The 19493-nt window shown below is 41.4% G+C and overlaps 1 protein-coding gene across 2 annotated transcripts in view; it reads left to right on the forward strand.

Moving 5' to 3' along the window:
• The window catches only part of LIFR (LIF receptor subunit alpha), a 90917-nt gene that overhangs the window by 52534 nt on the left and 18890 nt on the right, over positions 1 to 19493 (forward strand). For both annotated transcript variants that reach the window (XM_075932518.1, XM_075932516.1), the window contains 7 exons: positions 2759 to 2921; positions 3000 to 3070; positions 3487 to 3700; positions 6325 to 6504; positions 9416 to 9517; positions 12773 to 12940; positions 18245 to 18406. In XM_075932518.1, the coding sequence (XP_075788633.1) occupies positions 2759 to 2921; positions 3000 to 3070; positions 3487 to 3700; positions 6325 to 6504; positions 9416 to 9517; positions 12773 to 12940; positions 18245 to 18406 (1060 nt within the window). The remainder of the gene's footprint in view (positions 1 to 2758; positions 2922 to 2999; positions 3071 to 3486; positions 3701 to 6324; positions 6505 to 9415; positions 9518 to 12772; positions 12941 to 18244; positions 18407 to 19493) is intronic.

Consider the following 19493-nt stretch of genomic DNA (forward strand, 5'->3'; position numbering starts at 1 on the left):
AAGAACTGCACTGGGAAGTCTCTGGGTTTAAATACAGTATGATAGGCTTCTGTTTCAAAGCTGTGTCAAGCTGGTCTTTCAGAACTGTGCACTTCAAAATAGAGATTTTTGATTTTTTTTGTACTAAAATTATAAAATGTGCTAAAAAGTACTGGTACGTTAGGTATCACAAGTAAAAACCCACACAAGCCGCTGGAGGATTTGAGAGGGAAGTAGAAAGAAATGACATTTAGATGTGAGTAAGTTTAGATAAAGACAGTGCAACTGAAACACAAGCCAAAATTTTACAAAATATGTGGCTCTATTATCTTGTTCTGCAGATGCTATGCTATAAGGGTGCATCTACACTGAACCCTTAGCTCAAAATAATCTACACAGTTTGAACTATTTAAATTGCGTAGCTCATTTCAAGTTGATTTTGGAATAGAGCACTATTCCAAAACGTCCCATGATCCTTGTGGAACGAGGTTTACAGGAACATCGGAATAGGATGCCCATTATTTCAAAAGCTATTTCGAAATAACAGGTGTGCTGTCAAGATGCAGAAAATGCTATTTCGGGATACCGGAAGTATACTGAAATAGCGCCACTATCTAGATGCACTCTAAATGAACAGGGCATTGTGGAATCAAGGAGTAACTGAAATTGTTGTCGATACTGGAAGATGTTTTGGTGACACACAACAGAAGTTTTTCTACCGATGTGTTCAGTTGCTGGCTTTTTGACATGGTCTATTTGTCATTTGGATTAGAAACAAAATTGTAAGTAATTTCATATAAAAATTCACTTTGGAGACCAGTTCTTGGCAGCCAGCATACGTGTGTATTTATAAGTAGATTCAGTAAGAAATGTTCCCAGGCTCAGGATTTTTCCCAGCAGCCATTGGGCTGAGGCACTGTACACATTTATAGTAGTATGCATTTGCATGTCAACTACTATGCACTGTTTTAAACTGAATACTATGCTATTTGCTGTTTGTTAAAATCTAATTAGGATTAGATTTGTTTTCCTTCCAAAGGAAAAGGAACACTCAGTGTAACACTCCTACTGGTATATATTTTATTTGAATGATATGGATGTTGGTCATATGGTTTTTCTCTGTTGTGCTTTGTGTAAGCACCATTTTAGGAAGGAAGAATATTACTTATCTGGCCAGATTCTCAGGCTATGTCCATCACTATGAGCATATGGATGAAATCCTGGTCCCATTGAAAGCAGTGTGGGTTTTATATTTCATGCACATGTAGAAAGTGTGTTGAGTGACAATAGCTGTCATATATAGCCTGGCGGAACAGGTTCAAAGAGAAAGGTATTGAAATTGTGGTCAGTGGACCACCAGTCCTTCCTGGTGGTTCAAAAAGTGACATGGAGTCAAATGATAGGGGTTGGGAAAGTGGAAAGAGTATTGTTAGTATTGTGATTACTTTCCTTTATGTTATAGGATTATTCCCATTATCACATTGGATACAGTGCCTGATGTTGACATTTTAGTAAATACCCACATGTATTTTAAAATAGTTATTGGTACAAGTTGAACCTTTCTAGTCTGGCACTCTTTGGTCCAGCAACATCCGTGGTCTGGCATGATTTTAGTTAGCTGGATGTCCACTTATCAGGGGTGTGAACGAGTATCCCCACAGTCCCACAAAGACTATTTACAGCCACCAGTCCTAGTTCTCAGTGTTCTGGGCTGTTGTTTGACTAAACTACCTATAAATGTCCTGTAAGAGCCTAGTAAACAGTGGAAGCATTGGTAATGCTGCTAGGCAATATTGACCTCCTGTGGTTCAGCAAATTCTCTGGTTCATCTCTGCTCAGCCCCATGAGAGTGCTGGACTAGAGATGTTCAAGCTATATTGTAATTTTTATAGTAGGTGTGACTTCTTATGGAAGGCCCCTGAAAGTCTTCCACTGGTAAATGGTGATTTTTATGTACAATATTTTCCCTATATATTTTCTTTCACTTTTCTCTCTTTCCCCATATATTCTGGTTTGATAACTTTCTGGCATACCATATTTTCCGGCGTATAAGACGACTTTTGATGCTAAAAAAAAATCCCCCAAAAATCGGGGGTCGTCTTATACGCTGGGTATACAGGCAGCGGGGCATCCCAGGCGCGCCTGGGCTGCCCCGCTGCCCGAGCCCCTCCGCGGCTTTGCAAAGGCACACCTGGGATGCCCCGCCGCCGGCTTCCCCCGAGGCTTTGCAAAGCCGCGGAGGGGCCCCGGCGGCGGGGCAGCCCAGGTGCTCTGGGGCTGTCCCGCTACCGGGGCGTCCTCAGAGGCTTTGCTCCCGGTGTCCCTGGTCTGCTGGAGACGGTCCCCAGCAGACCAGAAGCACCGGGAGCAAAGCCGAAGCGGCAGCGGGGTGCTGCGCTTCTGAGGCTTTGCTCCCGGTGCCTCTGGTCTGCTGGGGACCGTCTCCAACAGACCAGGGACACCGGGAGCAAAGCTGGGGAGGCGGAGGGGCGCTGGGGTATAAGACGAAAACCTATCTTTTAACTAAAAAATTAGGGGGTCGTCTTATACGCCTAGTAGCCTTGTACGCCGGAAAATACGGTACATCCCGATTGCCCCCCTTTGAAGAGACTACATCCCACTGGACTTTGTGTAGCAGATTCTTAAATAATTGTATAGATCCCTGGTTTTACAACTTTAATACTATAGTTGACTTGAAAAAAATCAGGTAGTGATATGATAGCATGATATAGGACAAGAGAATCGTTTTCATTTAGAATTCTATTTATTCTTACTGCAGAATGTTTCAATGGCTGGTGCGGAAAACTCAATTTACAGAGCTAGAGTGGACGCGTTACATCCATTTACCATGTACGCATTTAGAGTACGCTGTTCAGCTTCTGAGCACTTCTGGAGGTGGAGTAAATGGAGTAAGCAACAAAATTGCAGTACTTTGGAAGCCCGTAAGTTTATAAAACTGTCCTTTTATGTCAAAATATTGAACTTATAAGCCACATGCTTAACAAAATCTTCTTTCTTAGCTCCTGTCAGAGGACCAGATATCTGGAGAGAGAGAAGTCCTGTCGGAGAAACTCTAACAATCTTTTGGAAGGTATGTAGCTGTGTGTGTTCTTTGCTTTTCTTACATACTTTCTATATGTGCCAGGTTTGTATCCAGTAAAACTAAGTGTTGTTCTTAAATATTTTATAGGCCTTTACTCACAAAATTAGTGTCCTGAACTAAAACCTTATTGTCCCAGAAATGTGGATACTAAAAAAAGTTGCACATGGAATTAAGTAGGATTTTTCCTTAGATTGATTCCTACAGAATAATTTCCTTAGATTGATTACTTTGAGAGTTGTCTTCAGGGTTCATGTGTTAACTCCTAAAACATTCTTGCTTTACTGACTTTTTCACCTGATTATCCCAACTCTGACTTTTAGATGCATGTAATCTTTTGTCCTGACTTTTAAAGATAGTTTTGGTTTTTGTGTGATTTGTGCTTTGTTGTTGTTGTTGTTGAATAGCCATTACTTAGATCTGAAGCAAACGGAGTAATACTTTCCCATGAAGTGTCATGTTATCAGCAAGAGACGATGCTGAACGCTCGTGACGTCCCTGTACCTTTGAATAGCACTGAAATAAAACTTGAGGAAAATGATTGCTTAATTAGCGTAGTAGCCAAAAATCGTGCTGGCTCATCTCCACCTTCTAGGATAACTAGTGTAGATCTTCCAAGTGGTAAGTACTTGATTCAAAGATTTAAACCATTCAAAGCTTGTGGAACAGCTGGGTGATTGTTTTTCAGAGAATATAGCTGATCTGTGCAAATAGAGGTTTTTTTTTCAATCTGCAATTACTACTTTGCTTTAAGTTATACTCTTTCTGAAAAGAGGGTTGCAATTACAGGCTAGATTGCTGTGTTGCAGTTTTCTGGAGACCTCCCAGGAATAACAAGGAAGAGGCTAAATCTTTGGCACAAAATCTTCAACTTTCAGGAGGTTTTGTTTATTTCTTTGCCATCTTTCTGACTCAAATGAATGTGATTTAATGTTAGAGTCGCAAAATAAGTTTTTCTTACAGTAGAACCTTGATGCTGCATACTTGTTAAACAGGTTTTCCACTCTTTCAGGCTCAAACATCAACTAAATGTATTTGTATTTGATCATGTGAAGGGAGAATACTACTTGAGCTAACTAGTAATGTGCCTGAATCATGATATGGTGTCAAAAGCAGAGGCTTGAAGGTGTGTAAGACAGGGTTAGGGAGGCCTCCCATTTAAGATAACTAAAAATGACCTCAATAGTAGTGGACTACCCTCCTATATGTGAAGGAAAATCTTTGGGCTACACTGCTGGGGAAAGGGAGCACATAGTTGTTCTGCCCGGGAGCTCTCCAAGTACGTCAAAACATGGTCCCTGGTCTCCCTTGCTCCAGGGACACAGTAATCTTTCCCAGCCTGGTACCTGGTGCAGACCACTTCCCCATCCATTCCCATTCATATGAATTGGCTAGCACCATGGGAAGGCAGAGTCAAGGCACTTCTGGCTCTCTCATAGCTATGTTGGAGCAGGGAATAGCAGCTCTGCAGAAGCTGTGCATCCTAGCCCCTGAATCCTACACTGTGAGCTGTTTAAGACAATGTGACTCATTCATCCCTTGTGAGATGTAATAGAGATCAGAGCTGTATGCTTCCTGTCTGACGTTCTGAAAAGAGAATCACATTTTTAGGCAGAAATGTGTTTTATTTGAGGTTTATAGTTCCACTATCAGGAACATGGTCCCCCTGCCATTACCCAGAACAAGTTTTGTCCTCAGGTTAAATAGCCTTCAGCTCTCAATAGCGCTACTACTTGTTAATTTATCACTGCATGTATGAAAGAAAACTAATTAAACCAGGTAGATAAATTAATAGCATCACGTTACTAATTACACATGATGAGTAACAAAGCTAGCTGACTCACACAATGTAGGGCTCCCTTGATAATTCAGTTCTGTAGCATGTGACAAAGGGTGACAGTTGGAATTCTGTGATTATTATAGCATGCTACTGGAAAGGTAACATTTGGAAGACTGAACTTCCCTTTGGAGTCACCCATCACATACGCATAATGAATTGTCTTCCCTATTGACATGGGAGTTATTTGGAACATGACTCACCCAATGATCTGGATTACGTTGCTATACAGTCACTTCTGGCTGCATCCTGTACAGACTGCTAATGCAGTAACATCAGTAAGAGAGAAATGTTTCTGATGCTTGAGACCTCTTTCATCGTGGCAGTGAACTGAAAGTCTAGTTTAGATTGCAGCAGCAAAACAACTATGCAGCATTTCAGTATCCAGTGTTGCTTTTTGCTGCGAGAATGCTATCATATTAACACAGATCTAGAAATAAAATACTATGAAAGTGCCATATGAACATGAATTCTAACTTGTGATTTCCTTGAATGTTCAGTTTTTTAGAAAAAGTGTTTCTGGGTTCTTTTTAAACAGTTTAAGAACCTGCTCCTTCTATACATTTACCCCTTATTTCTCTCCATTTGATGTTGCTATGAATTAAGAAAAAAGATGAAATTGACATTTGCTTAAGTGGCAATTCAGCAATGATATTTTCTTTCCAAAAATTGTTCTTGTAGCACATAACATGCATTGGAAGGAACGCTTAGCATGAATATAGTCCTTTAATATTCAGAGCAACTCATGGAGGAATTAAGGTGTTACTCTTTGCAACTTTTTGTAAATGATATTTTCCTTTTCCTTTAAACTCAGTCTTCCAAAGACTGGACAGTTTTAATAAAATATAATGATCCAAGTAAACACAGATCAGGCTAAAAACATTTTAAAAATCAAGAAAAGTTCAGGAAGTTCTGAAGGTGTGAGAGGAATGATGAAATACTTTGGTTGCACCTGAATATATATTTAAGACTTGGGGGACTCCCATCTAGCCATAGGTGGAGGCTCTGTAGGAACTAGTCATCAGGAGTGTGTTTTTTGGGATGGATGAATGGAAGGAGTTAATTACTGCAGGGTCTATCAAACTTGTGTCAATTGGAATTAAACCAAAATCCCCGTAATAGAAACTTATCCAGAGAAAATGATTTGTATCCAAACTTGAGGACCTGATTAACTTATTCTATCTGTACTGTTCCTACAAATTTCACTATAGACTTAAGTTTGATTTACAGTGCTTCAAAAAGTACAATATAATTTACTTATTGGTGTAGTCCACTTCGCTAGCATGGACACATTGTATGTGTGTTCTCATGACACCAGTTTTCTAAAAACTGTAGTTCAGGCTTCAAGAAAGACCTTTGAACTAAAGATATAGGCTCTGGAGTTTTTTATATATTATCTTTATTATAGACAATGTCAAAACAGAGCAGGCAATTGCAACTGGAAATGGAATTTACATTTCTTGGCATTCCGACCCCAATGTGACCTGTGGCTACACGGTGAAATGGTGTTGTTCATCTGGACCTGAACCCTGTACTGTGGATTGGAAAACATTTCCTTCAGATGCAACAGATGCTGTGATTAAATCTGGTAAGGGAAAGTCATTGTTTACATTGAACTTTCCAGTTCAAAGTTTGCATATTATTCGGTCTTTGAAAGTGAATGCAGAAAATTAACAGAGGAAAATATAAAAAGTACTGTTTTCAAATACCTTCTTTGCATTATTATTTCTTTATCACTCTCCTCAGCTGTCTCTTTATCTTAATTCTTGATTTAACTGTTATTTTCTTTGCACTTTCCAGAAGCTACTGAAAGAAATGTAGCTGAAGCTTAAATTTTAGCATCCTGTGAAATTGTTGAAATCGAGGGTATATCCTTTGGATTCCAGATGTATCATTTTGGACACCTGAGGGCAGGGGGGGGGGAAGAATGCACTGGTTTTTTAGCATGAGAAAGTGTGAACTCACTCTGGCTTGCAGTAGACAGACAATTGACATTTCCTGGAACGAGGCACATTCCAGTATCTAGAGGTGGGCAGGCCAGGCGGGGAGGAGGGGGAAGGCAGGAATGGTGGGAATAAGAAAAAGAAACAAGCAGGGAAAGAGGCATATATCCGGTCTTCCAAGAAGTCGCTACAAAGACTAGAACATAATACATTAAATATAAATGTACCTTCTAGAGCAGTGATCTCCAACCTTTTTAAGCATGAGATCACTTTTTGAATTTAAGTGCAATCCAAGATCTGCCTCAAACCCCAACGTCCTTGTCCTGACTCCTTCCCGCCTCTTCTCCAACGTCCTGCCCCTGCTCACTCCATCCTCCCTCCCCAATCCTCATTCACTTTTATCAGGCTAGCGGCAGGGGTTTGGGGTGCAGAAGGGATTCAGGATTGGGCAGGGTTTGGATATGGGCTCCAGCTGGGCACCACTTACCACAAGTGGCTTCTAGGTGGTGGCGCAGGGGGCTAAGGCAGGCTCACCCCTCCTCTGGCTTTGCACTACTCCCTAAAGCAGCCAGCAAACTCTCTCCATACCTGCCCCCCTCTGCTCTGTGAAGATGTGGTACAGGGTGGAGGGAGGGGCACCCTGACATCAGCACCTCCCCTTCCTCTTCTTCCCATGCCCTGCACAGCAAGCAGGAGACTCCCAGGGGTGAGGGGCACCTCCAAGGCATAGCGCAGGACCAGCACGGCAGTGCTGAGAGTGGCAGATGAAGTGCCGGCACTTGACAGCCTTCTGGCCAAACCAGTCAGGATCACCTGTCAAAGGCTCCAAGGTCTACACGTAGACCCGATCTACAGGTTGGTGACCACTGTTCTAGAACTGTCATTTAAGACTTAGTCACCAGGAGCCTCAAAACTACAATGACATTATTGTTGTCAGACACCTGCACTTGTCTGGAGCCCAAATGATGGCATGGACATTCCCAGCATTCATATGGATCTATCAATGTGCATCAAATTGTATGCTAAATGTGATTGCCCTAAGGTTACCTCAGAGCATCTCCTGCAATTTCACAGAGTGTGGAGGGTATGTAGCACTTTAGAGGACTTCAGAGTCTTTTGTTTATGCAACCTGTTCTTAAAAGCCTCCAGTGATGGGGATTAGGAAAATAAATATGCAGGAAAATTTAACCGGTGAAACGATTTCATTGCAATAGTTTAACCACTTAACTGGGCTCTGGTCCCAGCATACCCCACCACAGGTGCGGGGCTGCTCTCCCCACCCTGCCAGTTAACTGTTTACCTGGTAAGCATGCCACTATGGCTAATGCTTACTGGGTAACCGATTAACCCTTTTTATCCCCAATGGGATAATCTTCTTATCTCACCTAAACCTCTCTTGCTGCAAATTAAGCCCATTATGTCTTTCCTACCTTCAGTAGAAATGAAGAGCTCTTATAACCTCTTTATAACACCCTTTAATAAGTTGTGAAAAATCTTATCTGGTCCGCAATCATTCATCTTTTTTTTTTCAAGACTAAGCATGGCCATTTTTTGACCTTTCCTCATAGGTCAGGTTTTCTAAACATGTTGTTTATTAATTTTTTGTTCTCCTCTGGACTCTCTCCAGTTTGTTCACTTCTTTCCTAAAATGTGGCACCAAGAATTGAACTCGGTACTCCAGCTGAGGTCACATGCAAAGTAGAGCGAGACATTTCTTACTTGTGACTGATGGCACTTCTCTTAATACCAGGGATGTTAGAAATCATTTATTTTTGTAATCGTGTAACTGCAACAATTCTTAGCAGTTACACGGTTACTAAAATGCTCCCCCCAGGGACGGAGACGGCAGTCAGTGCTCTCACAGCCCCACTCCTGGAGAGCACCCTGCACTGCTGTCTCAGTCACAGATGCAGCAGCGTGGGGAGGCAGTCAGGAGCTGGTTCTCGAGGGGAGCTGGTTTACAAGTATGTGATTCAGAATAGAAAGCATCAATCTGTACTGCTTCTTACATTTTCTTAATGACATTTTTTAAGACTTTTTTTTTAGATTTCTTTGAAGGGTCAAAATTATTTACTGACTCTGAACTGTGTGTCTAATGGCACATCCTATTGTGTATAAATATTATAAGGATTAAATAGGGGAAATATTTATATGTAAATACCATATGGTCTAATTTGGAGGTTCTCAAACTTTTTCTTTCCAAGGCCCACCTGTGTCACAACAACTGGTTTTCTACCAGCGAGGTCTGGTAACAAGTAGGACTGGTTTGTGTGTCTCCCTCCCCTCCCCCCCACTCACGAAGGTCAGTTGCTCAGGCTTTTATATGCAAAAATACAGTAGTTTTCTGCTGTTTCCATATTCAGCCTCAGCCCCAGACACCAGGGCATCAGGAGTGGCAGACCCCCTAAATCTATTTGTGGCCCCGTACACAGACCCCTGCTGGTTTAATTATTTGTGCTGTTACTTTAAATGTTTTTGTATCAAAATGTGCATGTAAAAGTTAAAATATAACTCTTGCTAAAAAAGATTTTGCTTACCTGTGCTGTTGTTTTGCAGATGTGTTTCAACCTGGTGTGCGATACAATTTTTCACTATATGGCTGCAAACATAATGGATATCAGTTATTACAGAATATAACTGGATATATGAAAGAATTGCGTAAGTGCATTTTATTGTTATCGTTTAGAAACATGAGAGGGTCAATGACTAACCTGTACTAGTCTTTACTATATATGTTAGGAAAAGTCTGAGAGCAGAATCTCCGTATTTCTGAATATTTTCTTTATCTCTTTTGGTGCGACCAGCCTGTAGAGTTCAGTAACACAGATTTTTAATGTATTGACTAATTCAGTGAATTTCCACTGTCTGTATTCTTACTCTGGTTCTTACTCTGTTGTCTGAAAGTCAGATTAAAATTATTGCAATATTTAATGTGAAAGTGGATACAGAATTTAAAATGGGGATTCAGCCCTAAAACTTTTGTGTATATGGCAATACTAGAAGATTGACCTGGCGTTGCTTGGGGCCTTAACCCAAATAATTTTTTTGTTTTTCTTCATTTAAATAATTGTTTTGGGGTGGGCCTGGGGATGAGTGATTCAGTATGCAGGCTGCCCTGGGAGAGTTGGCAACACCAGCCCTCTCTCACTGTAGCAAGTTGGGGCCAGGTTAGAAGTGCCTTCTGGGGAAGGGGTGCCTGTCTCCTGACTGTGGGACAGACAGAGACATAGACAGACAAACTCTCTGAAAAATATAGTAAATAGCTGTCTCTTTCTCTGCTCCTACTCACTGCTGGACCAATGGAATTATAGCTGTCCCAGTCCCCATCTCAGCTCCCTTGCTTCTCCTTTGTGGTCATTCATGGGCACAAACAAACCCTTATCTTGCTTTAAGTTGTGATAAGAAAAAGTTGCATACCAAGAGTGATGGTCCTAGCTCTTAAGATTTAGGAGTTCTTGAACAAGTGGATTCATGGATGAGCATAGAGACAGACACACATTTCTAAAATATATAGTTAGCTGAAGTTCAATCTTCCTCCTCTTACTAACTTCTGTAATAAATGTGATCAACAGTAGAGGTTCTGCATCCAAATACATTGGCTTTATTGTGCTCCTGTAACTTCATTGTCTTCAGATTATGTTGTTTGACATCTGTTCAGGCCCATTTAGAGCAAATCAGGTTACAGAGGGGACACTGAGAAGTTGTGGTTGTGCAGGTAAAGCTGAAGTATAATTTGGATTCCAATGAATCATTTTTATGGGCCTTCTCCAGTGTGAAATGAATCCTGACTAAATCTGGGCAAAAATAAATGACAGCAAAACTTTTCTCCCAAAGAATTAGTTTCAAGTTGACAGAAATGGTTTGTGAATTCAGGTTGAAGTCTCTACATAATTTTGGTTGGAAAACAAAACCAAAGAAAGTTCTGGAAAAATTAAATACGTTTCACCTCAGTGTTTTTCTACAATATCTCAATGATTTTTTTCTAAAAAGCATAGCTTCTTTTTGTTCTAATATGTTTTTAGTCCAATTTTGAAGAAATTTTACCTATTTTTTTGTTTGTTTTCACTCAAATAAAAATATATTTTCAACCTGAAATGTACATTTTCTTTACTACTTTGGGTCAGCGGAACATTAAATAATATTGTCTCTGGTTTGATGCAAAACAGTTAAGATTTACCTGGTATTTGACTACTGAACTGAAAAATAAGTTATTTACACTACTCTGACTGTTAAAGCCGAAGTGAGTTCATGGCACTCATTTTCTTTGCATGTAAAATATATATTTCAAAATATATATTAGAGATTCTACATCGGTCTGTGAGTCCGTTTGTTCAAGAGTTCCTGCTAAAAGGTACCAGCTAGGACCACCAGATTTAGTATGCAGCTTCCTCTTAACCTAACTTAAAGCAAGATCAGGGTTTGGTTGTGCCAGGAAAATGGGATGTGCCTGGAATTCAATTGTTTTCCATAAAATAGAACTGGGGGGGTGCAGAGAGAAGGGACATTATATTGCAGAGGGACCACTGAGGGCAGTCACACCAGGATGGGTGTGGCCAGCTGGGGACTGGGGACATATTGCTGGCCACTAGCCCAGATAAGGATATGTCTATACTGCATGGCTATTTCGGGATACCAGAGGTATCCCAAAATAGCTACCCTGCATCTTAACAAGCTGCCTGTTATTTTGAAATATTTTGAAAATAACGGGCATGCTGTTTTGGCATCCCTGTAACCCTTGTTCCACAAGGATTAAGGGATGTCTTGAAAACGTGTGTTATTTTGAAATTTGGCATTGTGTAGATGTGCCAAATTTCAAAATAAGCTATTTCAAAATAGAATAGAAATAAGATACATGATTTGTGTAGCCTCCCCAACCCCTTATCACCGGGCCAGCCGGGAGTGTTAGTGAGAGGCCTACATGGCCCGCCCCCCATCCCTGCGCCAAACCCGGGCCATGCCGGGTAAGTCTTCTAGTATTTAATTAGAATTCATTATATAGGTATAATGTTCTTTTTATCTAAAACAGTTTCTGAGTAAAACTATATTTTAAAAATATGAATGTATAAATCACCTCCTTAATTTCAATTCCAGAGTTTCCGTAGCTACTGCTATTGGTTTTTTTTATCTAGTGTTGACTTGGAATACCTTAGATATTTAAGGACCACCCCTCCACTCCCTTTTTCTCTATTCCTGAAAGTCCAAATTCCTCTTTATACTGAACAGCTAGGAGAATGAAGGATAAATAAAGGCATTGTGTAGCTAATATGACCCATTTCATTTTGAACATTAAGGTATCTTTTGCCAGGTGCTTGGACTAATTTTATTGGAAATTTCAATCACATAGTCTGAGCCACGGTAATGCTTTGTAGGGACCATTGCGTGGTGCTTAATACTGTGATGGAAGATGAAATGATATGTTTATTCTTGTTTTCAACCGTTTACAACTCTCTTTAAAATCGAGTTGGGTTAAGTTGATTGTTGTATTTTTCAAAACAGAAATTGTGATATAATCCTATTTTGCAAGGAAATAGTTAGCTTTTCGAATTTAACCTGAACCTCCCGGTAAGACCCGTTAAGGGAATTTGCCTTGCTGTGATCCCTGCACTAGAGCCTGTGTATTGCAATGGAGATTTGTGACCCTGGGACAAAGCAGAACTTTTAAACTGCGTGAACAGTTTCTTCTCAGTGAAGAATACAGGCTCTGTTGCAGCTAAATAAAATGTCTTCAAGTAAAGCAAAGGTACAGCCATTTCTATTAAGTTGTAACTTTTGAAAGGGAAAAATTATCTAGAAAATTTGCAGTGCAGTGATCAACATGTCAGTCCTAATAATAATGCTGTGATACTAATATAGATTTGTCTTATTCCAGTGTATTCTAATTGTTTAACTGCTTTTTTAAAATTATTTCCACAGCTCCAAAGGTAGCACCAAATTTTACTGTGGAAGAAACCTCTTCAGATTCAATCTTAGTAAAATGGGAAGACATTCCTGTTGAAGACTGCCAGGGGTTTTTAAAGGGATATATGCTTTGCTTTGCAAAAGGGGAGAAAGGTACTTCAAAGCCTAGTTTTATGGAAAAAGGTAAATAAAATCTATGGTCCTCAACTTTTCTGTGAACTCTCTCAGTACTCACTAATAAATAATCCTTTAAAAAATAGTTGTTTAATTATAGTTCTGCTGGCATTGTTCGGAAGCTAAATTGGTCTTGTTAGAGGGCTTTCCCTTCACTCCTCTCCCTCCACCACACCTGTCAGCCGACGGTCAGGGCAGTGAGTCCCTTATGACCGGCTGAAGTTCTTTTAAATTGTGCTTGGTTCTGTTACAGCAACTGAAGGAGTCAGGTTAAAGCTTAAACAGTTACTATTTTATTGTTACAGGGTAAATTTAGCTGTTAAATGCTACTACTGTGTTACAGATAACACAGACACTACAAAGGACAGGACAGAAATTACACTAATAAGTTACTTACAGGTACCATGAAACCCTTTGGTTCTCTGAGCTCTTATTAAATGCATGCAAAATAGACACATAGCAGGTATATATTCTCACCCCTGCGTTCCAGACTTGGCGTGGCCAGCGTCTTTCTCTCAATCCCTCGGGAAGAAGTAGGGCGAGGTTGGGCGTCCCACAGACCTCGGGAGACAATCAATACCTGCCAGCAGGTATAGATGATTGGAGCTCAAATGGGGTGGGCTGCTGAACCTCTTTTATACCCCTTGGGTCATGTAGGCTTCTTCCTGGGCTCAAGTGGCCAATTAGGAAAAATGGCTTTGAATGCCAAGTTTCCCATGAAGGGTGCAAAGCATAATTCACACCTGGGAAAATGCAGACAATGGGCACCTCTGGTATGTGATGGGCGAAGATTCCTCTCTGGGACAGTGCAGGCGTGTCAATTACTGGTACTAGCCATCAGGGCGACGGGAGGCCCCGGGTCGTCAGCTAGCCCATTTACTGTCTGGTTTCTGTTTATGGTAGAGTCAGGGACAGGCAGCAAACCTGTGTTCCCAGGGCATCAAAGGCTGACTGCCTTTCTCTTGCTCTCTGGGGGGGGGGGAACAAGATGGGGCTCGTGGAAAAACAAGATGGGGTTTTGTGTCTGGCTACAACACCCCAGTTCCTGTCATGCAGACAGAAAGCAGAAGACCAGAAGTCTGGGTTAATTCCAAGCAAGCGTATCCATAGCTCTACATGCCAGCAGTGTCTGTTCCCTGGTGTTTTACTGTCCTCTGACATTGCAGAGCCTTTACCCCTTCCCAGCTGTGTTGCTGCAGAGCCATTGCCTGTGTCCCTGTTTCCCATTCCTCTCTTCCCCTTAGCGAACCCATCTATGCCTGCAGCACATGCCCCTTGTCATACCTCTTACAACTTGTAGTCATGTTCCATTTTGGAGAGTCATAAGTCTGGGGTCTTTATCCCAGTTTTTTTGTGTCCCATGAGGAAAGGGAGAGACTGATGTTTTGTTCTGGCCAAGGCCATGTTTTCCTTTAGCTTTTAGTGTTTCTTATGCCTCCCTCCCCATTCCCCTCTTGTTCCTCTTAACTGGTTTCTTGACTTGGCTTGAGAAAGGAGCCAGGCAGCCTTTTAGTGTATGCTCATATATTAAACTCCCACCATGCCCTGTAACACTTTAACTGCTCTTATCTGTTCCCATCATACTAACAAGCCCATCTGGCTAGGCAGAAGCAACATGCACAGTGTCTTTTCCCTGTGTTCACTCATATTAGAGCAAAATATAAGAGTACCAAAAAGTCAAACCCAAAATTCTCTCTCAGGTTGACAAACAAGCCTTATGTACAGGCAGTCCCCAGGTTACGTACAAGATAGGGACTGTAGGTTTGTTCTTAAGTTGAATTTGTATGTAAGTCGGAACTGGTACATATTGTAGGGGAAACTCTAGCCAAACATTTCTCCAGAGCTCAGTTTTATTCTCCCACACCTCACTTCCCTCAGTCCTTTATTCTCAAGCTGAGGTGTCTGCTGAGAAAAGCCGCTCCGCGTCTCCCTGGTCTGCTGCGGGGGGGGGGGGCGTGCTAGCTTTGTGTCTCCCTGGTCTGCTGGGGGGAAGCAGCTAGTGCGGGGTTGCCTCACCCAGTTTGTAAGTCAGATCCATGTAACTCGGGGACTGCCTGTATAAGCATTGGCAAAGAGATTAAAATACTAGTTGCTCATATAGGCAAGAATAGGTAATCTGAGTGTAATTTCTCATTGACTAGCATATTCACCTCACACAAGCCACTGTAACAGTGAACATCCAATCTCTGAATAAAACACTGACTGAAAAGAGAGTGTGAAAATAGCAAACCCTCCAGAACTGGGTGGAAAGTGTATTGGCAGTGTAATTGGGATAATGCTGCATTACAGTGGCTGATGTTATGGCTGATCTGTGGATAAAGAAGACCAGTTTCTTTCCCTGTCAGTGTGAAACTTTTCATTCAGTTCATTCCAAAAACTGGTAATTGTGGTGGTGTGCAAATGATAGATGAAATAACCTTATAAACTTTAATTTCACTTTCCAGGAATGTTCTGAAATGTAATTATATGTAATCTGCAGCATATGGTGGAATTCAATTCATGACCACTTTATTTTCAGCTTAGAGTTTACTAATGTTTAGTCTGCCAAAATCCCTTTTCTTCACTGCAAACTTAACTCAAGGTTGGTATTATGAACAGGCCTTAACTGCAGTATTGTGGTGTTTGAAGTCAAGTTGGATTGTCCAGCAGGAAGTATAGGCTGAAAGATATAGGAGTACTGGTTATCTGCTAACACAATGACTGTGGCGTGGAAAAATGTAAAAAAACCAACAAATAGTCTAGTAGCACCTTAAAGACTAACAAAATAAGTAGGTGGTATCATGAGCTTTTGTGGGCAAAACCCACTTCTTCAGATGACTGGAGTATTAGAAGTCCCGATCCAAGAATAAATAAGGAAACGTAAGAGGGAGGAGGGGAAAAAGAGAGAGAAGGGAAAAAAAGAGACAGTGAGTAGATGGTTCAAGTAATAACAAGAGGCTGATAAGAACAATTAGCACTTCCATTTTGTGGCTGTTTGGTTAAGTCATTAGGATGTGGAAAGTAGTGTGCAAGCCAGCTGATATCTCTGTTCATTCCATTCACATAAGAATTAAACTTGTAAATTAAGAACATAAAAATGGCCATACTGGGTCAGACTGAAGGTCCATCCAGCCCAGTACCCTGTCTGCCGACAGTGGCCAATTCCAGGTGTCCCAGAGGGAGTGAATCGAACAGGTAATGATCAAACGATCTCTCTCCTGCCATCCATCTCCACCCTGACAAACAGAGGCTAGGGACACCATTCCATACCCGTACTGGCTTATAGCCATTAGTGGACTTAACCTCCATGAATTTATCTAGTTCTCTTTTAAACCCTGTTATAGTCCTAGCCTTCACAATATCCTCAGGCAAGGAGTTCCACAGATTGACTATGAGCTGTGTGAAGAAGAACTTCCTTTTATTTGTTTTAAATCTTCTTCCCATTAGTTTCATTTGGTGGCTCCTAGTTCTTATATTATGGGAACAAGTACATAACTTTTCTTTATTCACTTTCTCCACACCACTCATGATTTTATAGACTTCTGTCATATCCCCCTTAGTCTCGTCTTTTCCAAGCTGAAAAGTCCCAGTCCCTTTAATCTTTTCCTCATATGGAACCCATTCCAAACCCCTAATCATTTTAGTTTCCCTTCTCTGAATCTTTTTTTAATACCAGTATATCTTTTTTGAGATGAAGAAACCACATCTGCACGCAGTATTCAAGATGTGGGCGTACCATGGATTTATATAAGGGCAATAGGATATTCTCCATCTTACTCTCTATCCCTATTTTAATGATTTCTAACAGCCTGTTTGCTTTTTTGACTGCCGCTGCACACTGCATGGACGTCTTCAGAGAACTATCCACGATGACTCCAAGATCTCTTTCCTGATTAATTGTAGCTAAATTAGCCCCCAACTTTATTGGTTTTACAGATATCTGATTTGTGTCCATTAATTCTTTCCCGTAGAGGTTGTCCAGTTTGACCAATATACATGGCAGGTGGGGCAATTGCTGGCAATTGATGGCATAAATCACATTAGTGGATGTGCAGTTAAATGAGCCCCGATGTAGTGGCTGATGATGTTGCGTCCAGTGATGAAATCACTTGTGTAGATGCGTGGCCACAGTTGGCACTGGGGCTGTTTGCAGGGGTGGGTTCCTGGATGATTATGATGGAGGTATGTTGCGTGGTTACTGGATAGAATTTGTTTGAGGTTTGGGGGTTGTCTGTAAGCAAGGATTGGCCTTTCTCCCAAGGCCTCTGAGAGCGAGGGGTCATTTTCCAGGATAGGTTGTAGATTGTTGACAATGCGTTGGAGGGGTTTAAGTTGTGGACTGTTGGGCTATGTCTAGACTACAAGCCTCTTTCAAAAGAGAGCATCTAGACTGCAACCACTTCTTTTGAAAAAGCGAGCTGCTTTTTTGAAAGAGAGCACCCAGGCAGTCTGGATGCTCTCTTTCGAAAAAGCCCTGTTTGCATTCAAGAACGCCTTTTCTCGAAAGAGCACTTTTGAAAAAAGGTGTTCTTCCTTGTAAAATGAGGTTTACTGCGGTCGAAAAAACCACCGTGTTCTTTTGATTTAATTTTTAAAGAATGTGGTGGCATTCTAGACGCAGGGGAAGTTTTTTTTCGAAAAAAGGCCACTTTTTTCGAAAAGTAGTCTAGACACACCCTACGTGATGACAAGTGGAATTCTGTTTTCTCTTTTGGGCCTGTCTTGAAGTAGTTCATGTCTGGGTACCTTTTGGCTCTGTCGATCTTTTTTCACTTCTCCGGGTGGGTATTTCAGTTTTAAGAATGCTCTATATAGATCCTGTAGGTGTTTGTCTCTGTCAGTGGGATTGGAGCAAATCCGGTTGTATAAATCTTCCAAGGCCTTCTCACAGTTCTTTCCTATGTGGCAGACAAATTCTCCCACAATTCACTGGAATTAATAAGGTGACTCATCCTCCAGTTCTTAGCACTCTGATAAGATATGTCATCAGAAGTCTCAGTGCTGCATCAGTGAGGACGCAGCAGCTTGAGTATTACTTCATAGCATAGCTGTTTTCTCTCAAGCTGGGCTGACTTAAGAGGAGTAACTCAAGTGAATGTAATGAGAGTTACTTTTGAACTGAAGACGCACCCCTTATGCTACTTACTTACTTAACACAGTTACACTATGCAGCCCTGGATTTTTGGCAGCATAATTCTGTACTCGTGACTTCTCTCAATGAAAAAGATTGTTTTCTAGTTTAATATGAAGTTTGAGTTTTTTGAATGCTGAGGGTTTTTTTGTGAACATATTCTAATGTGATGAATGTTCCTTATTTTTAACAAAACAACACAGGATCTCCTGAGCTATCAGTTAAGAATATTACTGACCTATCAAAAAAGTCTTTGAGAATCCTTGATCTTCAAGGCAAAACAAGTTACCGACTGGACTTACGAGCCTATACTGATGGTGGACTAGGCCCATCAAGAGACCTTTATGTGGTGACAAAGGAGAACTGTGAGTTGAACTTTCCTGTATGCTAATACTTCTAGCGTGGCAATGCTTGAGTCAAAGGAGTACCATGATCTTTATCTTTGATTCATTGAATATCTTTTCCTGTTCAGCTTTCCCTAGACCTACTATCCATATTTTTAAATAGCAGAGTTTGGGGGCGGGGAGGCAAATTAACCATCCTGTTACAGATACAAAGCTCAGCCTAAATAATGCTTGTTTAGGAACTTCCACTATTCATACGTATGAATGGGTTCTGAACGCATAACTAGGGCTTTGGGTCTGTGATGCTAGTCGTGGAAATCATGAATGCCGTGACTTCCATGACTTATGCAATGGCCAGTGTGACACTGGGGCCACCCACGCAGCTGGCTTTGGGAGCTAGAGCTGCCCCAGAGCAGCTGCACCAACCACTGCTCTGGCACCCCTGGCAGCTGGCCTAGGGGACCAGAGACAATAGGAGCAGCCGCAATTTGGTAGCTCCCAACAGCAGGGGTCACGGCCCTTATCCCTGTTGGCAGCTGGAGTGGCATTGGAAATCCCCCAGTGTTTACCCTTCTCCAGCAGCGACTGGAGCTGCAGTTAGGTTCCCAGGACATACCCGCCCCACCAGTGACATCTAGAGCAGCAGTGGGTTCCCTCAGGGTTCCCCCCACCATCACAGTCCCTCCCTCTCCTGCAGCTGGTGTTGTTCCCTCACCCACAACCTCTCCCAAAGATTCAATCTGGGGTATTTATGGCATAAGTCATGGAAAGGTCACAGCCAATATTTTTTGTTTCCTGCCAGTGACCTGTCCATGACTTTTCCTAAAAATACCAGTGACTAAATTGTAGCCTTACTCATAACCTCTCAAAACATTGAAAATTACTCCAGCCATCTGAGGAGGGAAAAAATAGAAAAATGAGGTTTACTATGTTTGGAAAGAGGAGCAAAAGGGGAGTGTGATTAAAGTGCATGAAATGAGACTACCCAGAAAACTAAATAGGCAGTTTGTTAGAGAGAGGATTCTCAGTGATCGGAATACAAATTCTAAACTAGGTAAAAGAGAATGCACGTGTGGAACATGAAATTAACCTTTAGAAATCATTTTCA

This window comes from Pelodiscus sinensis, chromosome 6 (genome assembly GCF_049634645.1).
Source record: "Pelodiscus sinensis isolate JC-2024 chromosome 6, ASM4963464v1, whole genome shotgun sequence".
Taxonomy (NCBI): Eukaryota; Metazoa; Chordata; order Testudines; family Trionychidae; genus Pelodiscus; species Pelodiscus sinensis.